At 46.7% G+C, this 27,414-nt stretch overlaps 2 protein-coding genes across 2 annotated transcripts; both read left to right on the forward strand.

Annotated features, from left to right (window-relative positions):
* Nucleotides 1-7,662: 7,662 nt before the first annotated feature.
* Nucleotides 7,663-15,758, forward strand: Bpifa3 (BPI fold containing family A member 3). Its single transcript, XM_051144825.1, is given in 8 exon segments — nucleotides 7,663-7,777; nucleotides 10,434-10,584; nucleotides 12,325-12,397; nucleotides 12,399-12,433; nucleotides 13,194-13,343; nucleotides 14,207-14,291; nucleotides 14,631-14,694; nucleotides 15,652-15,758. Coding segments are annotated over 8 exon segments (780 nt in total).
* A 6,300-nt stretch (nucleotides 15,759-22,058) lies between these two features.
* On the forward strand, nucleotides 22,059-27,403 carry Bpifa1 (BPI fold containing family A member 1). Its single transcript, XM_051143550.1, has 7 exons — nucleotides 22,059-22,229; nucleotides 22,417-22,576; nucleotides 23,991-24,098; nucleotides 24,402-24,551; nucleotides 26,489-26,567; nucleotides 26,864-26,927; nucleotides 27,262-27,403. Exons 1-7 carry the CDS (start codon nucleotides 22,067-22,069, stop codon nucleotides 27,300-27,302), a joined length of 765 nt encoding a protein of 254 aa, XP_050999507.1. The 5' UTR covers nucleotides 22,059-22,066; the 3' UTR covers nucleotides 27,303-27,403.
* The last annotated feature ends 11 nt before the right edge of the window (nucleotides 27,404-27,414 follow it).

Consider the following 27,414-nt stretch of genomic DNA (forward strand, 5'->3'; position numbering starts at 1 on the left):
TAACAAATTAGAAACTAAGAACACAGTCCAAAGAATCAACAAAACCAAAAGCTGGTTCTTTGAGAAAATCAACAAGATAGACAGACCATTAGCCAAACTAACTAAAAGGCAGAGAGACAGTATTGAAATCAACAAACATCAGAAATGAAAAGGGAGACATAACAACAGACACTGAAGAAATTCAAAGAATCATAAGATCCTACTTTGAAGGCATATACGCCACAAAATTTGAAAATCTAAGGGAAATGGACGATTTTCTTGATCAAGTTCACTTGCCAAAGTTGAGTGAAGAACAGATAAACAAGTTAAATAGTCCCATTTCCCCGACAGAAATAGAAGCAATCATCGATGGTCTCCCAACCAAAAAAAGCCCAGGGCCAGATGGTTTCAGTGCAGAATTCTACCAGACCTTTAAGGGCGAGCTAATACCGATACTCTTCAAGCTACTCCAAAAGATAGAAATGGATGGAAAATTACCAAATTCATTCTATGAGGCCATAGTCTCATTGATACCTAAACCTCACAAAGACTCAACAAAGAAAGAGAATTTCAGACCAATTTCTCTTATGAACATAGATGCAAAAATACTAAATAAAATACTTGCAAAGCGAATACAGGAGCACATCAAAGATATCATTCATCATGACCAAGTAGGCTTCATGCCAGGCATGCAGGGATGGTTTAATATACGGAAATCCATCAATGTAATCCATCATATAAAAAACTGAAATAAAAAACCACATGATTATCTCCTTGGATGCAGAGAAAGCATTGATAAATTCAACACCCATTCATGTTTAAAGTTTTAGAGAGATCGGGGATACAGGCACTTTCCTCAACATAATAAGGCTATATACAGCAAGCCAATAGCCAAAATCAAGTAAATGGTGAGATACTCAAGGAATTCCTCTCAAATCGGGAACAAGCAAGGCTGCCCCACTCTCTCCATATCTCTTCAATATAGTACTCGAAGTTCTAGCCAGAGCAATAAGACAACAAAAGGAGATCAAGGGGATCCAAATGGGAAAGGAGGAAGTCAAATTATCCCTCTTTGCAGATGATATGAGTGTACATAAGTGACCCTCAAAACTCCACCAGAGAACTCCTAAAGCTGATACACCTTCAGCAAATTGGCTGGATACAAAATTAACTCAAAAAGTCTGTAGCCTTCCTATACACAAATGACAAGCTTGCAGAGAAGAAGAAATTAGGAAAACCACCCTTCACATTAGCCACAAGCAATATAAAATATCTAGGAGTTACCCTAACTAAGCAAGTGAAGGACTTGTATGAAAAAAATTTCAAAACTCTGAAGAAAGAGATTGAAGATGACCTGAGAAGATGGCGTGATCTTCCTTGCTCATGGATCGGGAGAATTAACATAGTAAAAATGGCCATCCTACCAAAAGCAATCTACAGATTCAATGCAATCCCTATCAAAATAACTACACAATTTTTTAAAGACATTGAAAGTTCAATTCTGAACTTCATATGGAAAAACAAAAAACCCAGAATAGCTAAAACAATCTTGTACAATAAAAGATGCTCCGGAGGAATCTCCATACCTGATCTCAACTGTACTATAAAGCAATAGTACTTAAACAGCATGGTACTGGCACAGGAAACAGGCGGTTGATCAGTGGAATCGAATCGAAGGACCCAGATATGAATCCACACACATATGGTCACTTGATTTTTGACAAAGAAGCCAAATCCATTCAATGGAAAAAGGATAGCATCTTCAACAAATGGTGCTGGTCTAACTGGAGGTCTATGTGTAAAAAAAATGCAAACTGGACCCATATTTGTCACCTTGCACAAAACTCAATCCAAGTGGATTAAAGACCTCAACATAAAACCAGAGACATAACTCACTTAGAAGAAAAAGTGGGAAAGAGCCTGGAACATATTGGACAGGAGACAACTTCCTGAACAGAAACACCTACGGCCCAGGCCTTAATGTCAACCATTAATAAATGGGACCTCATCATGAGGCTGAGAAGCTTCTGTAAGGCAGGAGACACTGTCAAGAGAACAAAGCGACAGCCTACAGACTGGGAAAAAATCTTCACCAACCCTACATCTGACAAAGGTCTAATATCCAAATATATAAAGAACTCAAGAAATTAAACACCACCAACCGAATAACCCAATTGAGAAATGGGGCTTGGAACTAACAAGAATTCTCAACAGAGGAGTATCAAATGGCTGAGAAACACTTAAAGAAATGCTCAACCTCCTTAGTCATCAGGGAAATGCAAATCAAAACAACTCTGTGATTCCATCTTACACCCATCAGAATGGCTAAGATCAAAAACTCAAGCGACACCACATGCTGGCGAGGATGTGGGGAGAGGAACACTCCTTCATTGCTGGTGGGAATGCAAACTAGTACAGCCACTTTGGAAATCTATCTGGTGCTATCTCAGAAAAACGGGAATAGGGCTTCCTCAAGACCCAGCTATTCCACTCCTTGGAATATACCCAGAAGATGCTCCAGCACACAACAAGAAATTTGCTCAACCATGTTCATAGCAGCCTTATTCATAATAGCCAGAACATGGAAACAGCCTAAGTGTCCCTCAGTAGAAGAGTGGATAAAGAAACTGTGGTACATATACACTATGGAATACTACTCAGCTATTAAAAACAAGGAATTCCTGAAATTTGTGGATAAATGGATTGAGCTAGAAATGATCATAATGAGTGAGTTAACCCAGAAGCAGAAAGAATCAAATGGTATATACTCACTTATATCTGCATACTAGCCCAAGGGGCATGTCCCACAAAAGCCTTCACTTACCAGGCAACTGGGACAGAGCGGAAGGCATCCTATTGGGACTCTAAATGAGAGACGCATGGGAGAACAGCAAAATAAAAGGATCCAGAGGGTCCTAGAAATCTACAAGTAGAACAATATGATAGGCAGATTTGGGCCCAGGGGTCCCGCTCAAACTAAGGCACCAGCCAAGGACAATACAGGAGGTAAACTTTAAACCCCTTCCCAGATCTAGCCAATGGTCAGAATATTCTCCACAGTTGAGTGGAGAGTGTGATATGACTTTCTCACATACTCTGGTGCCTCACATTTGACCATGTCCCCTGGAGGGGGAGACCTGGTGGCACTCAGAGGAAGGACAGCAAGTAGCCAAGAAGAGACTTGATACCCTATGAGAATATATAGGGGGACGTAATCCCCCTCAGGAACAGTCATAGGGGAGGGGAATAATGGGAAAATGGGGGGGGGGAGGAATGGGAGGATACAAGGGATGGGATAAACATTGAGATGTAACAAGAATAAATTAATTAATAAAAAAAAAATAAAAAATAAAAATATTGGGATGTAGCCCACTGGGGGTGGGCTTTGAGTTTTCAAAAGCCCATGCCAAGCCCACAGTCTCTCTCTCTCTCTCTCTCTCTCTCTCTCTCTCTCTCTCTCTCTCTCTCTCTCTGCCTACCTAAAGATCAGGATGTAAATTTCTCAACTACTTCTTCAGCCTCCATGCTCCCCACAATAAATAAAATGGACTAAACCTCTGAAACTGTAAGCAATCCTTCAGCTATATGTTTTTCTCATAAGTGTTGACTTGGTCATGGTGTCTCTTCACAGAAATAGAATAGCAACTAAAACAAGGGGGTTTGTTATGAAAATTAGCTTCCTGGCTTCAGTCTGGTAAGCACCTTTTCTCTGCCATGTGCTGCCCCGCCCCATAATAGACCATCTCATTGTAGGTCCCAAGGCAAACAGGACAAGAAATCAGGGACTGAGACCTCAGAAAACAGAAGCATCAATAAACCTCACTCCTTTTGTTTGTCTTAGGTATCTTGCCACTATGACTTAAACTGAGTACCAGAGACACCTTCACTTATCTGCTCAGTTAGTCACTCAAAATGTACTGGTACTTAATCTCATTAGTACTGTCATGAAAACATGTGTGTTGGTTCAGATTAAAGTTCATCTTGCCCTCAAGAAAGTACTAGCCCAAGCCTCTTAACAAACAGTGTTGAAAAAGCTGGATTTCCACAGGCAGAAGAATGAAACTAAGCTGGGCATGGTGGCACATGACTACAATCCTAGAACTTGGGAAGCAGACGCAGGTGGATCTCTATGAGTTCAAGGCCTGCCTGCTCTACAGGACCAGTGAGTTCCAGGACCACCAGAGCTACACAATAGAGAGACTATGTCTCAAAAATTAAAACAAAAAATAATAAACTATCACATACAAAAATATTAATTTAAAAATGGATCAAATACCTTAATGCAAGACCCAAAACTTTGAAGATGATAGAGAAAAACACAGGGGAAAGCATTTCAAAATATATGCATTATTAAAGATTTCTTTAAAAAAGACATTGACAGCATAGGAAATAATCCCCATAATGGGAAAATAGAATTTTTATGAGATCAAAGGAAGCCATCACCAGAGCAAAGATGCAACCCATAGAATTGGAAAAAAATCTTTCCTGACTATGCATCAGATGGGGAATTAATCTCTATGATTTTTAAGTAACTGCAAAAATTGAACATCAAAATATCTCCAATCAATAGATGAACTGATGAACCAAAAAGATGACTCTCAAAAGAAAAAATACAAACAGCCAATGCACACTAGGAAGAGCATTCAGCACCTATAGCTATAATGTAAATCAAAACTGCATTAAGATTCCATAGCTCCCTAGGGAAAATGGTTACCATTGAGAAAGAGTAACAACAATGCGTGGAGTGTGAGGAAGAGCGATCTGTTTGTAGTAAGAATGTAAGCCTGGGCAGTGTGGTAGTGGGAATAAGAACCGTCCTGATAGGCTCACATATGACTGCTGAGTCATCAGGGAGTAATACTACTTGAGAAGGATTAGGAGGTGTCGTCTTGTTAGATGATGTGTCACTGGGGGGTGGGCTTTAAGGTCAAAAGCTTGAGCCCAGGCTCTCTTCCTCCTGTTTGTGCATCCAGATGTAGAACTCAAGGCTCCTGCTTCAGCACCAAGTCTGCTTTGTGTGCCACCATGCTTCGCACCATGATAATTTGACTGTATCTCTGAAACTGTAAGCCAGCCCCAATTAGATGCTTTCTTTTGTAAGAGTTGCTGTGTTCATGGTATCTCTTCACAGCAATAGAACACCAACTAAGATAAGTAACTACTATGAAACTTTCCTTAAAAAAAAATAGAACTACCAAATGACTCAACTACCACTACCTGAATAACACTAAGTCAAGATACCACAGACATGCTTGCATATTTGTGTTTATAGCTGCCTTGCTCATAATAGTCAAAAAATATAACCAGCTTAGAGGTCTGTCATCAGATGAATGGATAAAGGAAATGTGTCACATGCTATAGTGGAAGTGCACACACTTGTAAAGAAGAATGGAATCATGACATTTGTATGAAAATAGATGGAACTAGAAATCATTATGTTAAGCAAAATAACTCAGACTTAGAAAGACAAACAGCATGTTTTCCCTTAGGTGTGGAACTAGATTTAAAAGTGTGTGTGTGTGTCTGTGTGTGTGTGTGTGTATGTGTGTGTGTGTGAAGATAGAAAAGAGATCATGGGAGGGGAAGGAGAGATCTTAAAGGAGATGGGGAGTGTAAAGAGCAACAGAATGCATGTGGCAAGAAAGCAGGAAGAAGCAGAACCAACTGAAACAGGGCAGGAGGCATGGAGCGGAGCAATGGGGGAGGGAAGAAAATAAGAACAAAGTGTAATAATCAATATTTGCAAAGATACCATGATGAGACCCAACACTTTGTGTGCTGGCCTAAAATTTGAAGACACACAGACTTGGGTGTGGGATACAAATCAATCTGGAAATGACCAAGAAACGTCTTCCCTATTGTCTAGCTTTAATAGTTCTGGAAGGTAGTTTAAAGTCTTCTGGGGTTGGGGGTGTACAGCAATGCTGAGAGCTGAAAGCTACAATATCAACCCATCAGGCAACGTGTGCCCACTGGTGCAATAATGGTGTGAAGGAAGGGAATCGCTGTTACAGAAGGAATCAATCACTCTCTGGTTGGATGTGATATCTGTTTCACAAGAAGCAATTAACACCTGTAACTGTAAATCTTGTCAAAAGCATACAGCCGAGGTGGTCACAGATCCTAGGGAAACTAATTACTATTGTTTTGCTAAATGGGTATGTTCTCAAACTGCTTTCTAAATATTTATGTTTATAGACATAGGTTAGTGATACTCTTCACCTTAGTGAAGCCCATTTTGCAGTGGGCAGCAGTTAATACAAAGACTTAAGAGTTTGTCAAAATGCTGGAAATCACTGTAAGTGGTCATTCCAAATGATGCATCTATATCCACGCCTCCCCAAGTCTCAGGGAACATTGCAAAAGCAGGAAAGGATGTGTAAGAGCCAGAAGATGAGAAAGAGTCTATGAAATTCTGTCTTCTGGACACAACATGGCCATTGCACTCCTGAGCTCACAGCATCTGCATAAAGATCAAGTCAGCTAAAACTCCAGCACAGGAATGGAGAGTTTATGTCATGTCTTGTCCTTAGCTGAGGAGACAAGTCCTCTGAAAGAGAGAGAGTTGTTCTTCTTTGGAGATGTGGCTGCTGGTAGGTTGCCCATGGTCTAATGTGTGATCCCACACTTGTGTGCTCTGGGCAGCCCTGACTGGACTCAATGGGTTATTAAAAAACACTTGCTATTGGGAGGAGGATGTGTTATGGAGCCTGGAGGAAGCTGGGAGAGAGTGAGGGGTCGTATCAATCAAAACATGCTGTATATTTGTATGAACTTTTCAATGAATAAACAAAAATAACAAAATATAAAGTTGAAAGATATCAAATGTTGAAGAGAACATTAAGTGACCCATTTGCATTGGTGATGGGGATGTAAATTGGTCATATGGAAAAAAACACAGGGGGTGCCTCAAAAAAAAATTAAACCATCGTATGATCTAGCAATCCTACTTCTGATTATACAGGAGAAATACAGTTCCACATCAGAGACACACCTGTGTTCACTGAATCAGTGTTCACACTGACTGCAGTGTTTATGAGCGGGTGAATGAAATATTATTAAGCCTTTGCAAAGAAGAAAAAGCCACCGGGTCAGATGCTGTGAAACAAGCCAGATGGTAAAAGGCAAATACTGTGTGATCTCGCTTGAAAGTGGAGTCTAAAAATGTAGACAGCAGAGAAACAGTACAACAGGACTTGCTACATGGGAGAGACAAGTGAGGAGATGGGGTTCAGGGGCTACAACCTTGCAGTTAGGAGATGAATAAATTCTGGAAATCTCCCTTCCCCCGCCCAGAAAGAAAAAGGAATACAAAAGTTCTATTCCAATTGGACTGTTCTGGGTTGGTCATCCTCACTCACTGAAGAGCCATCAATCTGTAGCTGCTACCCAGGGTCAGGGAGAGGACTCCTGCTAGATGACCCAACAGTAGCTCTGGTGAGCGTCTCCAAGCAACCAAGCCTGCCTCTGCAGCCCTGGCTTCTTGAATCTGCTGGTCATGTGAGCCAGCCCTTGGAGTAGCTGCCAGAGTGATTTGCACCACCTCCCACAGCATGCTGGGGGCAGCCGTGGAGCCACCTGTCTGACGACAGCCCATCGATCTGGGTGACCATACTCACAGCCAGCTGCCAGGCCCTGCTGGACCCTCCCTGACACCTGCAGGTTCAGGTGCCGGCACCTGAGATGCATCTACTCTGGAGGTTTCTGGTCCTCCTCCTGGGATTACTAGCCTTGCCCGATCATCCGTGGCCTGGACTGACCAAGGCCCACAAGGATGGCAGGTCCACCCTAGCTAGAAGTGAGCTTACCCCTGGGCTTGGCCTGCTGTTGGTAGGGTTGGGGAGGGCACAGCCTGAACCCCACCACTGACCACTGAGCCATCTTGCATGAGCTGCTTATCTATTCATTTGTTCATTCATTCGTTGTGTTGGTTGGTTGCTTCCTTGGATCTTAAATACAGAAAGTTGAGACTGAGTTAAATTTTTCTTGTTCATAGCACATGAACTCTTGTGTCATTTTCTCTTTTTCCCTTATATTCACCCCCACTCCCTGACAGCCTTGGCAGGAACTGACATGTGCTTAGCATGTACTTCTATGTGTGAATCCAGCTGAGCATGGTGCTGCACACCTTTAATCCCAGATCTTGGTAGTCAGAAACAGACAAATATCTGAGTGTAAGGCCAGCCTGGCTTGATATTGTGAGCTCTTTCTAAAAGTAACAACAACAACAACAACAACAGCAACAAACCATGCTTGCATCCTTTGCAGGAGGTGTTTTGTGTAACTGACTCATCACTCACCCTGCTCTTCACTCTCCGCTTTATACTGCTGGCATCTCCTCTCCGTCGCTTTAACTAGGGCAGAGGAGTCCATACATTTTGTTGCCTCCATGTAATTGGCTGCCCTCTGTTCTCTCAGGACTGTCACGTAGGATGTCTGTATCACTGAGGTGAGCATCTTTGGGTGTGTCCCCATTGGAACACGTGGGAGAGCCCCTCTGGGATAGACATATCCAGAACAGATGTAAGCTCAGTTTAACTGAAACTATTGGGCTCCTCCTTAAATGGACGTGCTGGAGCACACTGATTCCTGTTGTAAGAGGACGTATCTGTCTCTCTTTGCTCTCCACCACTAGAGAGTGTCCACCTATGCTGCTCAGCCAGTGCTGCCAAAGGAAGATGGTATCATCAATGGGGTGAGACTGGGGTGGTGGCAGTGGAGGGTAAACAACAGATGGTTTTTTTTTTTACATAGTCTGACAGCTAGAAGTCCAAGTTGAAGGTGCTGACAGGTTTGGTGTCTGGGGAGGGACCTCTGTTGCTGGCTTGTGGATGGCTCTCTCACACACACACACACACACACACACACACACACACACACACACACACACACACAGCCTTTCAGAGAAGGACACACCTGATGCCTTCCTCTTAAAAAGACTCCAGCCCAATTGGATTAGGGCTGACCCTATGACCTCGTTTACATCTATCTACCGCCTTGAAGGTACTCTCTCAAATACAGCTGTGCCTAGGTAGCCATGAGGCTTGGTTCCAGATTCCCCTTGGATCCTAGCATCTTTGGATGTGCCAACCCTTTACATAAAATGGTACAGTGCCTGTACGGAACTGGTGCAAAGCCTTTCTCATACTCGAAAGCATTACTAGATTACTCCTAAGACCTAGGACAATGCAAATGACATGTAAATAACTGTAACAGCATGCTCGGTGAATAATGGGAAAAAATACTAGGCATGTACAGAACACAGAAAATTTTTCCCCAATTGTTTCCAATCTACAGTTGATTGAATGGGCAGGTGGAACAGAAAATAGACAGTGCTCCCCCAAATGGTACCTGTTGACCTTGCCAACCAGGAATAGTTTAAAATTCATCAACATGTCATTATATAGTTTGTGTTTTGGGGTCATTTTATGGTGGAGGAGAGGGTTTATTCTAAATATATAAGAGAATATAGTCAGAGACGGGGTCAGGGACATCTAGGAGAGCCCAGAGTGGTCATGACCAGGCTGAGCTGTGCCAAGTGGAGAGACAGGGGCAGGAGGAGAAAGAAGAGGCGAGAAAGGGGAGCCAGGTGCAGCAGCCAGGAGGCCCAAGATCTTGTCACGTCCCAGAATTACTCCAGTTGTCTTTCTCAACAGTGTCCTGGTTTTACCTTCCACATTGAGGGTGTTGATCCACACAATGGACATTTATCTCTATGTGCATCTGGGCATGGAAAGTAAAGACCCAGCCTCATTCCTGCCCACATGAGTCAGTTTCTCGGCCCATGTAACAAATGACTACATTCCCAGCATGAGGACTCGCCGGCTTACAGACCTGTCTCTGTAACGTAATACTTTAATTGCTGCCTCTTTGTGAAAGACTACTTCTTCTGACAGACATTTCATTCTTCCACATGAATTTTCAAGTGCATTGAGTTCCACTCAAAGACTTTCTCTGGACATCTGACTTCAGTCACATTGAATGTGTCTGTGTATTTAGAGGAAAGGAATACTTTCACAATAAGCCCATTGGCTTAGCAGCATGTTGCTAATCAGATTTTATTCTACGCCTTGTAAAAATCACATTGGAAGTTTTGAGCATTGTTTCTCAAGTTGATCCCTTGATGATTTATAGTTTTTGATACAGAGTAAATTATTTTTAATTATATTTCTAGCTGGGTTGTTGTTTTTGTTTTGTTTTGTTTTTTGGTTTGTTTGGTTTTTGTGTTTTGTTTTGTTTTGTTTTGTTTTTGGTACAACTGGGAGAGATCTTCAGCCACAATCTCCACTTAGGAAACTTCTTAATATGGATCTGTTTCTTTCCTATGGGTAACATGGAGCCATGAATAAGTGCTCAACAGAAAGAGATACACAGGGCTCGCCCCAGGCCTGCTGCCTCCGTACCTGCACTCTTACACAGCAATATACCCATCACCATGCCTTCTCCGTTTCCAGTTATTGCGCAGGGCCTCCTGAAACACAACGCCGAAGGCAGGATCCAGAGCATGCGCCTCCTGGACCGTCTGAACGTCTCACGGACAGTGGCCCCAGGGATGGTGGGCTGGCTGATTGGTGGCATGAACTTCAAGCAGCAGCAAGAGATCAGGTGAGACTCAAAGCCTACTCCAGACCCTGGAGGGCCTCTAGGGACTTCTGGGTCAGAGGGCGGAAGCGGCAAAACAGAAAGCAAGGCTTGTAAAGAGGGAAGGCACTCAGACTTAGGGAAGACAAGGCACAAAGCTGAAGATGAGAACAAACTGGGGGCCACTATCCGGAGCTGTTTGGGGAGGGTTGTACACCAGGGAAACTAGAAATACCAGCTTCACTTAAAGCCCAACTTTCCCACCAACTTTGGGGGAAATGTTTGGCCATTCTAAACTCATCTGTAAAATGCGGGCACAGAACAGAGCCTGGATAAACATCAAATTATCAAGAAAGTCCAGGGCTGCAACTAGACACTTGAATCTACATTCAAGTGGGGCATAGCTTTGTGGCTTTGCATAAGCAATGGAACACTTCCTATAAACCTTGGAGCTCTCGCCAAAAAAAAAAAAATAGTCCCAGGGATGGTCCTAGCCACAGGAGATGCTGTGGACTCTGACAGTCCTACAGCAAACTTCTGTGAACACGGGGGATACATAACCTTCAGTAGCTGGGCTTCCACGGAAGAATGAAGTGCATCCTTTCCACACCCACTGAGACTGCTCCCCCGAACCTTCTACCTCTCAGGTCTGCATTCTGCCCTCCATTGTTCTACCTGCTCTGCCCCCCAAGCTCCTTCTCTTGACCTAAACCCCTCATTTCTTTCTTTCTGAATAGTCACTAACAGGGTTTTCCTGTGAAACATGCAACCAAAAAGCACCTCCTTTTAGTCGTTTCCTTTAACAAGTGTTACAAACATCACCAAATGTCTACTGCATATAAATCACATTAAGAATGGAATTATGAGCAAGACCTGTGACCTTTACCTTTTGGGGAGCTTGCATCTCAGTGAGGCAGGCCTCAGAGAGTAATAACTAATTTCGGGTGAAGGGGAAGGCCATGAAAACAAATTCAAGAAACAGGTGGGCTGATCAGGACCTGTCCAAGAGGTGACCCTTGGATGAAGACAAGAGGACAAGTGACATGAGGGATGTGAGAGAGCAGTCTGGGAAGGAGAGGCTGTGTGTGCAAAGGCCCAGAGGTAGAAAAGAGATGGGTGTCTGGATGAGCAAAGGGTGGGCTGCAGAGGTAGGGAAACCAATGCCACAAGGCAAGTGTGTATAGACTATGCAAGTCTTGGGCATGGTGGTGTACGGTTTGTACCTTATCCCAAAAGTATAGAGGAACCAGGGGACAAGGGCAAGTATGAGGACCACCCAGGCTGCTTCATGAAGAATAGTCCAAAGAGAGGCCGAAATCACAGCATCTGAGAGCCCAGGAAGGAACTGAAAGAAGAGGTAGTGTGAAAAACAGAGGTAGTCAAACTCAGGGTGTATGTTGCAAGTGGGCTAAAGTGATTTGCAGATAACAAGTTGAGGGTCTAGTGTGTGGAAAAGGCAAGGCACTTTCCTGTGGACTCCCGGACAGGTGATAGGACTGTCTATTAAGAAGGGAGCCTTGGTCTGAGAAGAGGCTCAGGGTCCTAGGGCGGCTGCTGTCAACATCTGGCCCTGGACTGCACAGTCCACAGCTGTAAGGATTGCTTCAAGAGCCCTCCAGCAGCTGGCCACCCAGGCTGTCAGAGCATTCCCGCCAGGCTCTGATGGCCAGCCTTACCACCTGACCCTTGTTGCCGACAAGGCCAGCCGTGCTCCTGAGTGGCCTTCCCTCATCCTTGTGGTCCCTCTGCTTTCTCCATGTGCAGCATCAAAATCACCAATGTGCAGCTGGACTGTGATGGGATCCAGATGGCTTTTCCTAAAGAGTGGTTCTCCGCAAAACATCACACTTGAATTTGACATTGAATTCAGACTGTGAGTCCCACCCAACAAAGCAATGTCTTCGGGGCACTATTCCTCCTCCTCCTCCTCCTCCTTGGGAACCTGGGAGCTACGGGGGAGGTAGGGGTGGCAGACTGGACAATCCAGACCATGCATAAGCCCAACCTGAACCCAAATCGTGACCTCTGCACTGACTCACTGTGACCTAGGATGAGTAACTATTCCCTGAACCTTGGCTTCATCTGCTGAAGCAGAGATGACACTCACGGCGGAGGGGGTCATTTGCTCATTCAAACCCATGTGATGTCAGCATTTGGGTCCCCTAAAAGAAAGGGGGAGCCACTATGACTACTCCCCCCTCCTCTGCTCATTCCCCTCCTGTTCAGACTTCCTGCAAGGGAGCCAGGAGCTTCAACCACGCAGAAAAAGCACTTAAAATAGTGACTAACTCTCAATTCTTGAATTTCCAAAGACTATAAAGTGATCTCCTTAAGCAACTTTCAAAAGTCATTCTAAGTCTGGGAGTGAGGAGTGGGCATGGGTAGAGGAGTGGGCGCGGCAGAGTTCGCGCCTAGCACGGCCAGCCTTTACATTCCCTCTCTAGAAAAAAATTAAAAACAAGGATACAAGTCACTATGGTCAATGGCTGCTTCCTTCTTATTAACCTAGGGCTTAGTGGGCATGGGTTGCTGGGAGGACAGTGGGTAGTGCCTGACTTTGCCGCTCTTCTTGCTGGCTGCCCCCACCTCCTTCCACTCGGTGCCCCCCTGCCTCTTCCTCTCTCTCACTACAGGCCCTTCAACTCGAACATCATCAAAACGCATGCCCGCATGGGCCTCGCTGCAGAGTCTTGGCTGGAGAAAGACGAGTTTGGCCGGAGGGAGCTGGTGATGGGCAGGTGCCGCATGGAGCCCAGCAGTGAGGGTCCACCCATGTCTACTGAGTAAGGCCTTCTGCACTCCCAGGGCAGCTGTAGCTTCATACCCCACCCATCCTCATGAGTCCAAAGCAGACGTCATTCCTTTGCCAGGATTTGCTCCTTCTGCACCGCCCCCTTCCCAGAAGCCTCCCCCCTTCCTCCTCCCTGTGTTCCCTTGCTCTTCACCCACCACAGAAATAACTTTCTAATGTGGAACTCAGCTTTTCCCACTAACTTCCTGCTGAAACCCCTTTAAGGTGAAAAACAAATTCAGAAATGCCTCTTGAGCGCCTTCGTCCTCATCCCTGCCTGGTTCTGTGGCCATTTACCCTCCACGCCCCTGTGCCTGCACACGGTGATCGCTCTTCTAGAATGCCTTTCTGACCCTTTTAAGCACCTCATGAAGACAGTCCCAAGTTCCCCTAGAATCTCCTAGTGCCAGGCAACCTGCCTAATGCTAGAGACACCAGGGTGAACAAGACAAAAGTGAGAATTTCATGGGTCTCTGGGGACTGACCAGCCACTGTGAGGGGTGTGCTGATTTCTCTCTGTAATTTCTGAGTGCTGAGCCATGATACCCTTCATGAGTGCCTGCCCAGGTGAGCATTAGGTGTGTGGGAACAGCTGAGACTGTAGCAGACATGGACAGTGTAGAAGAAGACCATAGGCTCCACTGCTTTCTTGCCATGGTCCTGACATGGTCCTGTTCTCTAGTGCTAACCTCGGCCATGTTTCATCACCTCTCTGGGCCTCGTTGACCATGGCTGACAAGAATACCGCCCCCCCAGAGAACCCACTGAGGATCTGAGAGTGTCTTCATCGCATACCTCCCAGTAGGGTAGCCTGGACTGGTTCCCTCTGTCCTGAGTTGCCACCTCTTCTCCTAGGGCACTCTCACCCAAGATGAAACATTTTCTACATAACCTCAGAGAAAGCCTGGGGAAAGTTATCCCAAACCTGGTAGAAAGTCAGGTAAGTTTAAGGAAACAGTATGCCCTGCAGGCATCCGTAAGTCTGAAAATCAAGGCACACGTATTGGGTGATTTAGCAAAGAACTTCTAACTCTGGGCTTGGAACCTGACAACAGACCTCAGTTGCCATAGGCAAAGGACAGACACCCTAAGTTTCGGTGTCCTCATGGGTAGCCCAGGCACAGTTGAAGTTCCCACCTTACAGAGTTGTGGAGCTTCTGGAGGAGGGCATGGGTGTGCTGCACATGGGTCGTAGTGGTTGGCTGGATCCTGCTGGAACTCAGTGGTGCTGGTCCCTCCTGCATCCCTGACTGATGCACTGCCTGTGCTGGGGGCCTAGGTATGTCCTCTGATTGGTGAGATCCTCCGGCAGCTGGATGTGAAACTGTTGAAAGGCCTCGTGGGTGAGTGTTGCAGTCTGAGCTGGGAGGCCTCCTTGGGATTGGTAAACACTGAGAGAGGAGCCACAGCTCCCATGGGCTTTGGGAACATATTATAGGTACTCTATTGCAATGCCTCCCATGAGAGTGGGAGGAATAGAAGGGACCCCAACCAACCAGGCTGTACCCTAACAAGTCACCAGATCAGAGATCCTAGCTTCCCCCAAGAGCTCTGCAAGTCCAGTAGGGAGAAACCCCCTTATCTAAACTCAAGATGATGCCCGTTCCAAGGACAGTTGAACTGCCCCAGTGCCTGCCCTGGTGGGGCTCACAGTCTTGGGATGGAGGGCAGGAAGTCATCTATCAAGGGGATGTTATCCTGATGAATGATGGGAAGGCTCCTGGCCCCAGCCCTTGGAGGATGCATGGGGAAGCACTCCCTTCTCTGTGGACCTGGGGATTAGAAGGGTCACCTAGCAACCAAGGCTCCCCTTCTCCTTTCAGAACAGGTGGCTGCTTCTAATCATGATCAAGCCTGAATCAATCAAACCTCTGGCACCAGGCTCAAGGGGCCTCCCACTGCCTGCCATTGGTCAGAAGGAGGCACTTCCAGTTGAGACCTTAAGTCTCTCTCAACGTGGGGTTTCTACTGTCCCCTGGAAACATGACCCCTGGGTCCCAAGACATTCTGTCCTTTCCAACAATAAACTCTAACTCTGAAGAATACATCATCCCAAGACCTTCTATACCACAACGCACTACACACACACACACACACACACACACACACACACACACACACCACACACACACCACCCTCCACACCAGCCTCAAGCTTTAGGGCAAATATTCCTGGTTTGTCCATCAGCCCAGTAACAGTAGGGAATGCCCACTCTAGCCTGTTGTTTGCAGCCAGGAAACTTGCTCAAAGCAGGGAGAAACCAGAAGTATCTCACTCCTCATTTGTTCATCTATGTTTAGTGAGCACCTACTGTTGCTGGGCTCCCAGAGGTTACAGAGAAGGCACAGTAGAGCAGAAATGCAAAGGATCAGACCAGATTCAGTTCTATAATGGCATGGCTCCATGAGCAACTGGTGTCCCCAGTCCCGACACTAGAGATGGCATAAAGGGTGAGCTCAGCAAATGCAAACCGAGTAGATGATCCTGACCTGAAGACTCACTATATGTGTCTTAGACAAAGGCTATCACCACTGGGCTTTGTCACCCACAATGTGGGAATAAACATGCACAATGTTGGTGTCACTTCAGGAAACTGGCAGCATTCGGTCAAACTGAGATCTGCTTAGCAATGTGGCAGATTCGTCATGAGCTGTCAAAAAAAAAAGAGTGTCACAGCAGTGGTGTGCACAGGTAGGAAGGTGAAAGAGTCACACACTGTGCTGACAATAGTGATGGAAGTGACCTCCACTTCACACAGCCAGACAGGTCAGTCTTCCAAGGTTGCATCAGCAAAGCCTAACCGGAAGAGCATGTGCTGCAAATCCAGTGACACAGAGGTCAAAAATACCAAAGCTAATGCACACTGCCTAGGGGTTAGGGTAATTACAGCAGGGTGAGGCTCAGCAACAGAGAGAGGCTTCTAGAGAACTGGAGACGGTCCATTTCTTGACCTCAGTACTGTCTATGGGGGAAAGTATCCCTTTTGTGCAAAACTCATTTAGCTATTTGCATATGTACCTTTTTCAGAGACATGTATTTCTAACAATTTTCAAAATAAAATACTTGGCATGCAGCATGTATGTGTGGAGTATATGAAAGCCCACTTGCAAGGTGTTTTCCATGTGGAAAACATTTATTCAAGGCCATTGAATTCATTGTTAATTATTAGTCTATTGGCTACTCAATGATTGAATGTTGATTGGCCCCCTAGTCCATCAAGGGTTGAGGATACATATCACACACATGTTATTAGTACTAGCATTGGCTAGAAAGATGGCTCCATGGTTAAGAGTGCTTACTGCTGTTCCAGAGGTCCCAAGTCAGATTCCAGCACCCATGTTGGGTGGCCCACAACTGCCTGAAACTCTAGCTCCAGGAGAATCCAGCACCCTCGTCAGGCGTCCATGGGTATACAACATGACATACACATAAATAAAAATAAACAGATAATAGTAGCACATATTATAAACACTTGACAAGTCTTCAGCATCTCATTAAATGCCTCACAGTGACTCTGTGAGATAGAACACTGTCACCCAGTTTACACATGAGAGTTCTGAAAGAAAAGGTCAGTTGCCTAAAGTCACACTGGGAGGAAATGGCCATACCAGCCCTGTTAGCCCCATCAATAACACACAAGCAGCCAGAGCCCAAAGTTCACACTCTTAATTGTGAACCCTCACCCTGAAGTCCCCCCTCCCTCCCTCCCTCCTTTCTAACACCCCCCTCCAGCCTTCCCTCCCACCCAAGGGGAACATGATGAAATGCGGGTTCGGGTGAATTGACAAGCTCAAACAAGGAAGTGTCAACAGCTCAGCGATGAGAAGAGGGCCAGGGAACTGCTTGTCTCCATCTTTCAATTCAAGCTCCCTAATCCGAAGTGCTTCACCAGTGATTTGCAACCCTAAACACCATGTTCCCAAACATTCCATTTGATAGCCTTTGGCTTGCAGGGTTCTTCCTGCTCTTGAGTCAAAGAGCAAACACAGAGGGCCAGGCCACAAGGCCGCTTGCGTCCTTGGGGGACAGTTTTTGTCTACATTCCTCCTGACCTTCTCCAGGTCTGTCTTCGTATTAAGGTTCAGAGAGGTAGAGATTTGTCACACTTACACCACCCCCCCCCAAAAAGAGCTTGTTTGAATATGGACCCCTCTGATGCTCCTGGGGTCCACAATGACAGGTGGTTAAAACAGAAAACTATCCCCAAATTGCCATAAATTTTGTCCAGGCTCTGCCTCTGGTGCCTTAACCCTTCTCTGCCCTTTGGGATCCAAGCAGCCTCTGAATCCAGGTATGTAACTGGTGTTATATCATTTTTCCCAAAATTTTCACCTATCACAGCCTTGGGAGGTGGTTGTGGCTAACACTATGGTACAGGTGAGGTAATCTATCTCAAAGCGAAGCCTTGAAAGTGTTCTACAGATTACCTTTATGGTTTCTATAATTAACAGTGGTGTAGCTCATAACCTACAGTCCACTAAGGGGGTAGACTTTAGCTTGAGTTATCACTACAATTTTTTTAATTCAAAAAATGAATGAAACAGAAAAGAAAGAGAAAGAGAAGGAAAAGGGTGTGGGGTGAAACATCCTTTGCAGAGTCATTTAGCTGCTACTGAGCCCTGTCAGGTCTGCATCTCTGAGCCTACTGGCACCGTGGCCCGAAAGAGGACACGTCCAGAGGACATGGTCGGTTCTTTCAGAACTGAAGACTCTGCAAAATTGTCCTTGAAGGGCACTTTAATGATATGTCCCTAAACAAAGATAGCCTGTTGTCACTTCTCTCTAGCTGAGGCAACCTCAGGTAGGTCACAGAGTTCTCTTAACCTCGGTTTCCCTCGAAGGATTTTAACAAGCGTTATAGTCCCCAGTGTCTCCTAAGAGGATTTTGTTACTGTTTATTCTTGATGCTGGAGAGATTGGTCTTGAGGCAAGGGAAGTTTGCCTGTGGCTAACCCTGCTGAAGAAGACCCTTTAGATCTATTTTCCCACCAAACTGACCCTCTCTCTCTCTCTCTCTCTCTCTCTCTCTCTCTCTCTCTCTCTCTCTCTCTCTCTCTCTCTCTCTCTCTCTCCCCAGCTCCCTCCCTCTAACCCTTCCCCTCCCCCTTCTCTCTCTACCCTCTGGAGTTTCCAAGCCCATCTGAAAACCTCCTTAAATTTGCCCCTCCATCCCATTCCTAAGTTTCTAGAAAATGAACCTGGGATAAGCTGTAATATGTTAAGGAGAAACCCATCTCTGTTCTTTAAACATGAAACCTGTGTGGGTTGTGGCTACAGCTCGGCGGGTTATTTTCTGTGAGGCAGATTTTTCTGAAGCCTTGACAAATTATGCCTTTCTGACTTGGCTAATGTAAAAACCCAAACAAAATTGTGATTCGCACACATCACCAGTACAGGCTCCTGAATACAGTCACTATCTGGGAAGGGTGGGGGCAGAACACCACCCACAGTTTCTCTGAAACATAAGGGGCCTCATCAGTGGAAACGCTGGGTCAGCAACATTAGCTGTGTGTCCTGCTGCTGCTGGGTGCCTGCTCAGAAGCATCCCTGCTGGGGCACCAAGCACACAGCCCATGGGATGTCTCCAGGAGCAATTCCAGCAAAAGCAGAGATGGGGCATTAAGTTTCCTAAGTCTGGGGCTTGGGCCAAGGTAGTGAGAACAGGAGGGTGGGTACCAATTGCAGTACGGATGGGGGCGTTCTGATTCAAATACCCCGGCCCATATTGTGATGGCTACAAAAAGCCATACCAGGTTAGAATCCATACAAGTTCACACTGAACAAAGAGACAACCTTTACTGAACGTTACTTTGGTGTGTTTGCTTGTTCTGGGACTTTTTAAACTCGGCAAAGTGTCAAAAATGAACATCTCAGGGGGCGAAACAAGAGTTCCCACCCTCAAGACTAGAGAGTTCCCTATGGTGGAGTAGGAGTGGGGAGGAATGCAAGAGAGACTGAAGAGAATGCACAGCCCAGAGAGTCCAAAAGACATCACACACTCCCTCCAAGACAGAACTCAGCACGGTGGACTCAGGAAACCCCACACACAAGCTGAGTGGGGAACAGAGAAAGCCTATGCCCACTCCTCTGTCCAGGGCCAAGACAGTGAGTGACCCAAGGACAGACGATGAACCAGAGGGCTTAGATGGGAGCCAGCAGCTGAGCTAACAGCTGCCCACAGTCCTGCCTGTGACCTTGAAAGGGGGAGGGCCATAGACGATGCTGAGTGTCCCAGGAGGAGACATTAAATGCTAAATGCTAAATCTGAGGAAACCAGGTGACCCGTGGTGTCCCTGTTTTTCCAGGACAAGCCTCCTCTGAGAACCTTGGGATGGGTAAAGCCCCTGGGACAGAAATGAGATCTCAGTGGGAAATGAAGACATTTCTGCAGCTGAGCAAAATGCCGTCAGAATCAGCTGGTGGTAGGTAAATCGGAAGAATGTGTGGGCGCTTACTTCACCAGCTCCCCGACAGTGCACGCCCCAAATCCCTGAGGTGATGAGGCTGTCTCCATCTTACACAGGAGAAAAGAGCTTCCACAACTGGAGTGGCCCGCTGAGGTCAGCATACAGCTAGGACCCAACCTGCCCTGTTTTCTGCCATAACCCACTCCCAGCCTCCAGATTTCAAAGATTTCCATTAACTGAACACATGCTCCCAGCTCTTTCCCAGGCCTTACCTATCTCCATTTTACCCAGAGTAGGAGCCTGTGCAGAGCAAGACTTCCTCTCAGACCAGGCACAGGAGCATGCCTGTAACCCCAGCACCCAGGAGTCTGAAGCAAGAGGATAAGTCAGCCTGGGCTTCAAAGTGATGTCAAGGCAATCTATGCTACCTAGCATGGCCTGGTCACACTCACAGTGCAAGACCTCGGCCTATCCATGACTCAGTGGTTCCCTCTAAAACAGTCCTCACAGGCCTACATAGGATGGAACAGTGCCTGAGTACTTTATCTGAGGAACAAATCTGGTTAAGAGGAGATGCGGGGAGGCTGCAGGACCCCTCAAGCCTGGCAATGCAAAAAGGTGTTCTCAGAACACAGAAGTGGGGCGTGCACTGTGGGAACTCAAACTGGAGAGCGAGTGTGGGGAAGGCTTGAACCCCAGTGTCTCACAGTAGAAACCCAGACCCCAGAGTGGACCTGGCACAGCCTGACGCCTGCCAACCATTCATGCCTGGCAAGGATTCTTTACCATTATTACCCAATGAGGTGACTTCTAACTCTGCCACTTCCTGTCTGGAACATTTGTGCTAACTGGGCCTCAGCTTCCTCCTCTAATCAAAACAGCAGTGGCCTTTCTATCCCAAGATCTTATGAGGACCTACAAGTATGAACCTGCCATGCACCAGGGGCTTGGAAAACAAAAGACCCACCTGTACACATGCACAAATGAAATCGATGGGTAGCTCAAGATAGTAAGGGCAAATGTAGCTGTGGGCACAAGAATTTGCCAACTGCAGAAAGAATGGGACCAGGGGACAAGAGGCTACAGATACAAAAGCAAGGTAAAGGTTCCTGAGGGCTCTGACTGGACCCTTCCTTTCAAGACTGAAAATCTGATCCTCCAGCCACTCGTAAACATGGGTCTCCAACCTTTGCCTTGTGCATGAAACCATGAAGTCTTGAGTAAGCAGACATCTCAAAGTTTCTTGTTTGACCTGTGGACCAAACAGCTTAACTGACACACCTATTAAGGTGATCGACAATTATTTACTTTGGAGGGCCCTGAAAGACGCTTCCACACTGCAGAAGTTGGAATTATCTCGAAACCCATTGTCCAATATCAAGTTTCCCAGTTTCCATTCTATAAAAGAGGTTGATTCCTCTGTGGCAGAAGCTGGAAGAAAAGCAGCCCAGCACAACCACTGAGACCTTGAGACTCAGGTGAGACCCGCCGACACTTCCTCTCCACAGATGCTCTGGGTAGCAGGAGGCCAAGCCCCTCACTGCAGGCTGGTGATGGCAGATTACACTGTCACTAACTGGGCCTGGCCATGGTCAGGGGCAGGGACTGATCATTCGCTCACCTTTACAACAGAGGGGCAACAGTGCTAGCTCTCTCCATCTGCCTTAAGCAAACGCTCTAGGGAAGAAATGTTAACAAAGTTACCATCACGCCTTGAGATGCTATCTGTGGTCATGTGACCTTTGGCATTACCTGGCTCTTGATGGTATCCACAAACCATCATGACCTGAACACAGACCAAAGTATCATCCCTTAGCAGAGGTGATGGCCGGGCAGTCCAGATCTTCAGCCTCTGCCATGTTGGAGCTTCTTCATTCACACTGAAGAGCAGGCATGAGGGCAAAGGGGCAGGCCACCACAATCACATCCCCCAGACCCAGAGGAAATCTGATGGTCACTTAATTAAACAGAAGCCTCCGGGCCAGGCAGGCATGGCCTCAGATCCTCTCACAGCTATAACTTGTGACATTGGGGGAAATTGCCTAGAGTCACCACGCCTCTGCCCCCCAACTGTGCAGTAGGGGTTGCCTGTGCTGAGGACGTGGTGACAATGCAGTTGGTGACTGGATGCATCAGCCTGGGACAGACCACTCTGCCAACGTTAACTATTATTGCTGGTTATCAGCCTCTGGGGTTCTGGGAGGAAACAGTGACAGCGCCAGCCCTGGGAGCAGGGCAGGCAGTGCAGAGAATCCTCTGATACGCACACTGTGGTGGCTTTTCATTCTGTCTGCAGACACCAAGAGAGATGTTACTAGTCGGGAGCCTTGTTGTCCTCTGTGGGCTGCTGGCCCAGAGCACAGCCCAGCTGGCAGGCCTGCCCTTGTCACAGAACCAGGGCCTGCCTTTGGCTGTGACTCCAGAACTGCCTTCAAATCCCACAAATCATCTTGCTGGAAGCTTCACAAACGGTGAGTCTATCACAGTCTCTTTTAGGGTATATGCGTGTGTGTGTGTGTGTGTGTGTGTGTGTGTGTGTGTTTACACACCTGTGCCCTAGTTTATCGAACGTCCCAATACCAAGAAGGGAAACATGAGAGAAGAAGAGGATGTGAGGACCTGGAGTTGGCAGATATGACTCCCTTTTCTCCTTTGCAGAGCTCAGCCGTGGCCTGCTGTCAGGGGGACTGCTGGGCATACTGGAAAACATTCCACTCCTGGATGCTGTAAAGTCTGTAGGAGGCAATTCTAATGGCCTGGTTGGGGGCCTGCTTGGAAAACTGACGTCATCCCTCCCTCTCCTGAACAGCATCCTTGAGTGAGTAGCCAGCCCCAAAGAGGGACTTGGTTCCCACTGACAACTGAAGGTCTTCCAGCTCTGCCGAGGGAGAGAGATGGGCAGAGCAGGGATGGAGCCAGGACTCGTCCCCAGGCCTCCCTTCACTCGGGCAGGAACAGTGGCCCTTTTGCACCTGCAGTTGCCACCAGTCCTGAGGCACATCCTGGGCCTCAGCAGCAGCTATTATGCCCGTGACAAGCCTTCCCTGTCTGCTCCGTGATCCCCAGTTCCCAGATGGGAAAACTGAGGCACAGAGATGTGCACTGCTCACATGGCGATGGGGAGGCAGAGTCAGGAACAGAACTCAGAGGAGCCCCAACCTGGGGCCTTTTCTACCCACCACAGTCACTGTGTTCAGCCCACCTGGGGAACGTGAGTGCTCACTAGGCCATCCTCCTCATCTGCATCACCTGAGCCTGAGACCTGATGTGGTGCTTCCCATGAGCCGCTTGAGAGCTTCCTAGACACAAAGCCACACTGAGGAGCCTGTTGCCATGACCTGATAGCCAAGCCTGAGCCCTTAGTAAGACTGGACCAAAGCCATTGCCGGGACTCCCAGCCTCTCAGGCCTCTGCTTCCTGACTTAGAGACCGTCAGACAGACTTCAGTGTGATTTCCATAAGAACTGTCTGTGCTAGGTGTACACAGGTCAGCACCTGGTCTCTCCCTGGCTTGATTTCTCCATTTGTGAGCTGGAGAAGAAGACTGTGAGGAAGACCAGGGAAGGTAAATAGGACACAATGAATGGCTCAGAGAAGGCTCCACCCACCCATCTGCATTCTTTCCAGCTTCTGCTCTTTAATTGCTGTGATAAGCACTGACGGCTGGGATGCTACTGCTGGTAACGACAGAGCAAGTGATTTCTGCCATAAGTCCTGTGCTGGATTTATTCTAGTTGCCCATGCATCTTCTATGTGTGCACTGACATTCTATACATACATAATACATATATACAGACAGACAGACAGACAGACATATATTATACATACATACACACACCTTTCCTTTCATTTAATTATTTCCTCCTCCATCCAACCTTCTGTATATCCAGTTAACCTTCTATATATCTATCTCTATACACACACACACACACACACACACACACACACACACACTAAAGAACTGTCTATCCGCTTGCTTTAAAAGGTTCTGCACTGTCATGCACAGTCTCCTCAAATACCTTCTAGACCTAAGATGGATAGAGGTCCTTGTATATTAGGATTCAATTCAGGCAGAATTTAAGGAAGAGAGCTGCGACTGAAAGATTGTCTTCCTCATCTCAGGTGGCCAGCTCTCTCTCCAAGATGGGTTAATTTGTGTTTCAAAAATATGGTCTCCAGGTTTAAGACTTGAGACACTGATTTTTATCCCTCTAATGTTGCCCACTGGACAGCATAAAAATCACTGATCCCCAGCTGTTGGAACTTGGCCTGGTGCAGAGCCCTGATGGCCATCGTCTCTACGTCACCATCCCTCTGGGCTTGAGACTCAAAGTGAACACGTGAGTAAGTCCCCAGGGGGTGGGTAAGGAGATGGCTTACAGATGGAGAGCTCGGTGGCTACAGGAAGCCGCAAATGCCTGGTCCCCAACCCTAGCACATTTGCTGTTATGTCAAGCAAACTTAGCCATGTAGGAAACCCTCTTGTCCTCTCTGAACCTGGCGTTCTCCTACTTGGAAGGTGAGAGCAAGTATGAAAAAGATAGGGTAAGGTGAGGCTGGCACACCTTACAATGAGAAACCCTCCACCTTGAAATGCAAGGAAGGGACAGAGGCTCATGGGCTGTCTCTTCCTTTTCTGGCAGGCCTGTTGTTGGAAGTCTCTTGGGACTGGCCGTGAAGCTGAACATCACCGCAGAAGTCTTAGCTGTGAAAAACAATCAAGGGAAGATTCATCTGGTTCTTGGTGACTGCACCCACTCCCCTGGCAGCCTGCAAATCACCTTGCTCAATGGGTGAGGCCAAAAGATTATCTTCTCCCACCCAGAAAGAGCAGTGTGGAATGACGGGACAATGGGTGGACGGATAAGTAAGAGGACAGAAAGGAAGTGTGTGTGGAGGAGGGTGGGTGGAGGAGGGTGGGTGGAGAAGGGTGGGTGGAGGAGGGTGGGTGGAGAAGGGTGGGTGGAGGAGGGTGGGTGGAGAAGGGTGGGTGGAGGAGGGTGGGTGGAGGAGGGTGGGTAGAGGAGGGTGGGTGGCTAAATTGTTGTATGTGTGTTTGGTGAGTAAAGGAAAAAATACACAGACCTGGACAGGCAGAGAAGTAAATGAATACTTATCCCTTGTTAGGCAGAATAGTCCATTTTTAATTCTATGAAGAAGCAACAGTGTACACATTGCAAATTTTTTGTAAAGATTTATTTATTTATTTATTAAATATCCAGTGTTCAGCCTACATGTAGGCCTGCAGGCCAGAAGAGGGCACCAGATCTCATTATAGGTGGTTGTGAACCATCATGTGGTTGTTGGGAATTGAACTCAGGATCTTCGGAAGAGCAGACAGTGAACTTAACCTCTGAGCCATCTCTCCAGCCCTCACATTGTGATTTTTTTAAATGACATTAATACTTTTTGTCTGTTTGGCCAACTTCATGGACCTTCACAGACATTCCATATAAAAGTATCCTATCTAATTATTACAAAGAGACAAATTGTATTACTGTGAATTGTTTATAAAGAAAGCTACATGGTGTTAACATTCTGTTTATTATGCAGTCATATTTATAGGAGTATGGCCAATTTTTTAATGAGCTAGGTAATAAATAGTTTGAGTCTAAGCCCCATCTACTACAGGGTTTATAAACTTCACTTGTGTGTCTCCAATTTTGTCTCGTCTTTTTTCATTTGTAATACAAAACTACATAGAAGATAGTGACAGAATCCTACTAAGAGGTGAATAGATGTAGAGCCTATTTGGATTGCTTGTTCCAGTTTCCTGTCACATGGGAAGGCCCAGCCATACGTGGTGTACAGGACCTGTCCACACCACGGCTTACATTTACCGTGCACATACATTCGGTTTTGTGTGTATCACTTCATTGAGTCCCCATGACAACTTCCACTCCATTTCTGCTTCTCTCGCTGGGGTAGCTAGCGCATTGCCGACTGGCTGGGGGGAGAGAAGCACAGCCAAGGCAGGTGGGTGCAATGCGGGTCCTTGGTCAGCAGTGAGTGCTTGGGTAAAGAACACACACACACACACACACACACACACACACACACACCCCACACCTAGAGCAGGGAATAGCTTTGGAGAACTGGTTCAGTTTATTGGGAGGAGAGCTATCTGTGGCCCTGGAAGATGATCAAGGTCTCTGGGCAAGGTTTACGTGGCTGTGCACCACTGTTGGCCAGGGCAGGGGTCTTAGAAGATACTTCATCTGCATACTCAACGGCTGGGAGGTCTTGGGAAGAAAATCTTACAAGGTCAAACAAGGAGTGAAGTCTAATAACTGTCAGGGTAGTGAGTTCTTACTATGTGGATGGTGAGACAGCTGACTTTCTGGTGCCAGGTTGGGTTGGAGAAGGGAACCAACACCTGCCATCCTCATCTGAGGTACCCTGGGTTGATGCTCTCCTCGACCCTTCCTCTTACTGTCCCACAGGCAACTACGTGCTAAGCACTATTCTGCATTCATGGATTCCATAGTCTTGTTGTGCATCTACTATGTCCCTGAAAGTGTTTTCTTATTCTACACTGGTCTGTGCGTGTACAAATATGTTGGGTGAAAATCTCTTCAACTATGATCCTTGTTGTTCATCTGCCATGGACACGGGTGGGGAAGGCTGGTCTCAGTTACACGGTATCAAGACTGAGTATGCACAATGGCTGCTGAACTCCTCCAGTCCAACCCTAGCCCCTGAGTCACATCTACGCCTTTTCTCTTCCCAGAGTCACTCCCGTTCAAAATGTTTTAGACAACCTTACAGGGATATTGACTAAAGTCCTTCCTGACCTGGTCCAAGGCAAGGTAAGAGATCAGAAATTCCAATCCCCTGTCCCTTGAGTATTAAAGCTTCTTTAGCTGAAAGAGACCTTGAGTGAACAGAACTGAGCTACCCTGCATGAGAAATGAAGTCTATCCATTAGTCCATCTGTCATGTGATCCAGCTAGCCATGTTGCTTCTTTCTACCCCTCCAAAAACACTGATTGGCTTCTCTGGGCTATAGAAAGCATCCCTGACATTCCACCTTGGGCATGCTGCCTCTTCAAAGGTCTACTTGCAGGAGGCCCTGTACCTAACTCCTCTTTCTTGCCTGGGTCAGGTATGTCCTCTGGTCAATGAGATTCTCAGCAATTTGGATGTCACCCTGGTGCATGACATTGCTGGTAAGTGTTGTTTCCAAGTCCTCTCCTCCTCTAAGGAGACATCAGTTTCCCCAAAGGGGTTAGGTCTCTGCACATCATGTGACTGCTGGGCTTCACCAACCTCATCCCTCCATCTTTGGGTTTATCTTTGTTCCCATGAATGATGCAGGTAAGTCTGAGATAAAGCCATCCCCTTCCTCTTAGTTTGACCTGAGAACAGCAGAGCTGCCTGGAGGAGGCTCAACCTTTCCCCGCATGCCGGGGTGTGGCAAACATGCCTACCGACCACACCTGAGTTCCTTCACCACCAGATCATGACTCTAATCTGTCTTTTGTGTTTGTTTTTGTTGTCTAGAATTACTGATCCATGGACTAGAATTTGTCGTCAAAATCTAGGCTTCCCAGGAAGGAAGACCTGCCTTGGATGAGCTGGTGAGCTCTGCTCCACATCCCTCAGTATTTGAGGATTGGCCATTATCCTTCTAGAAGGAAGCATGGATCTAGGGAC

Source organism: Acomys russatus, chromosome 4, assembly GCF_903995435.1.
Source record: "Acomys russatus chromosome 4, mAcoRus1.1, whole genome shotgun sequence".
Lineage (NCBI taxonomy): Eukaryota > Metazoa > Chordata > Mammalia > Rodentia > Muridae > Acomys > Acomys russatus.

What these genes read in the sequence shown, in the direction of transcription:
- Bpifa1 (XM_051143550.1), top strand. Translation starts at nt 22,067, where the DNA reads ATGTTACTAGTCGGGAGCCTTGTTGTCCTCTGTGGGCTGCTGGCCCAG. An exon ending in CTCCTGAACAGCATCCTTGA is followed by an intron (nt 22,577 to 23,990) that starts GTGAGTAGCCAG and finishes CCCACTGGACAG; the next exon opens with CATAAAAATCACTGATCCCC. An exon ending in CTGACCTGGTCCAAGGCAAG is followed by an intron (nt 26,568 to 26,863) that starts GTAAGAGATCAG and finishes TGCCTGGGTCAG; the next exon opens with GTATGTCCTCTGGTCAATGA.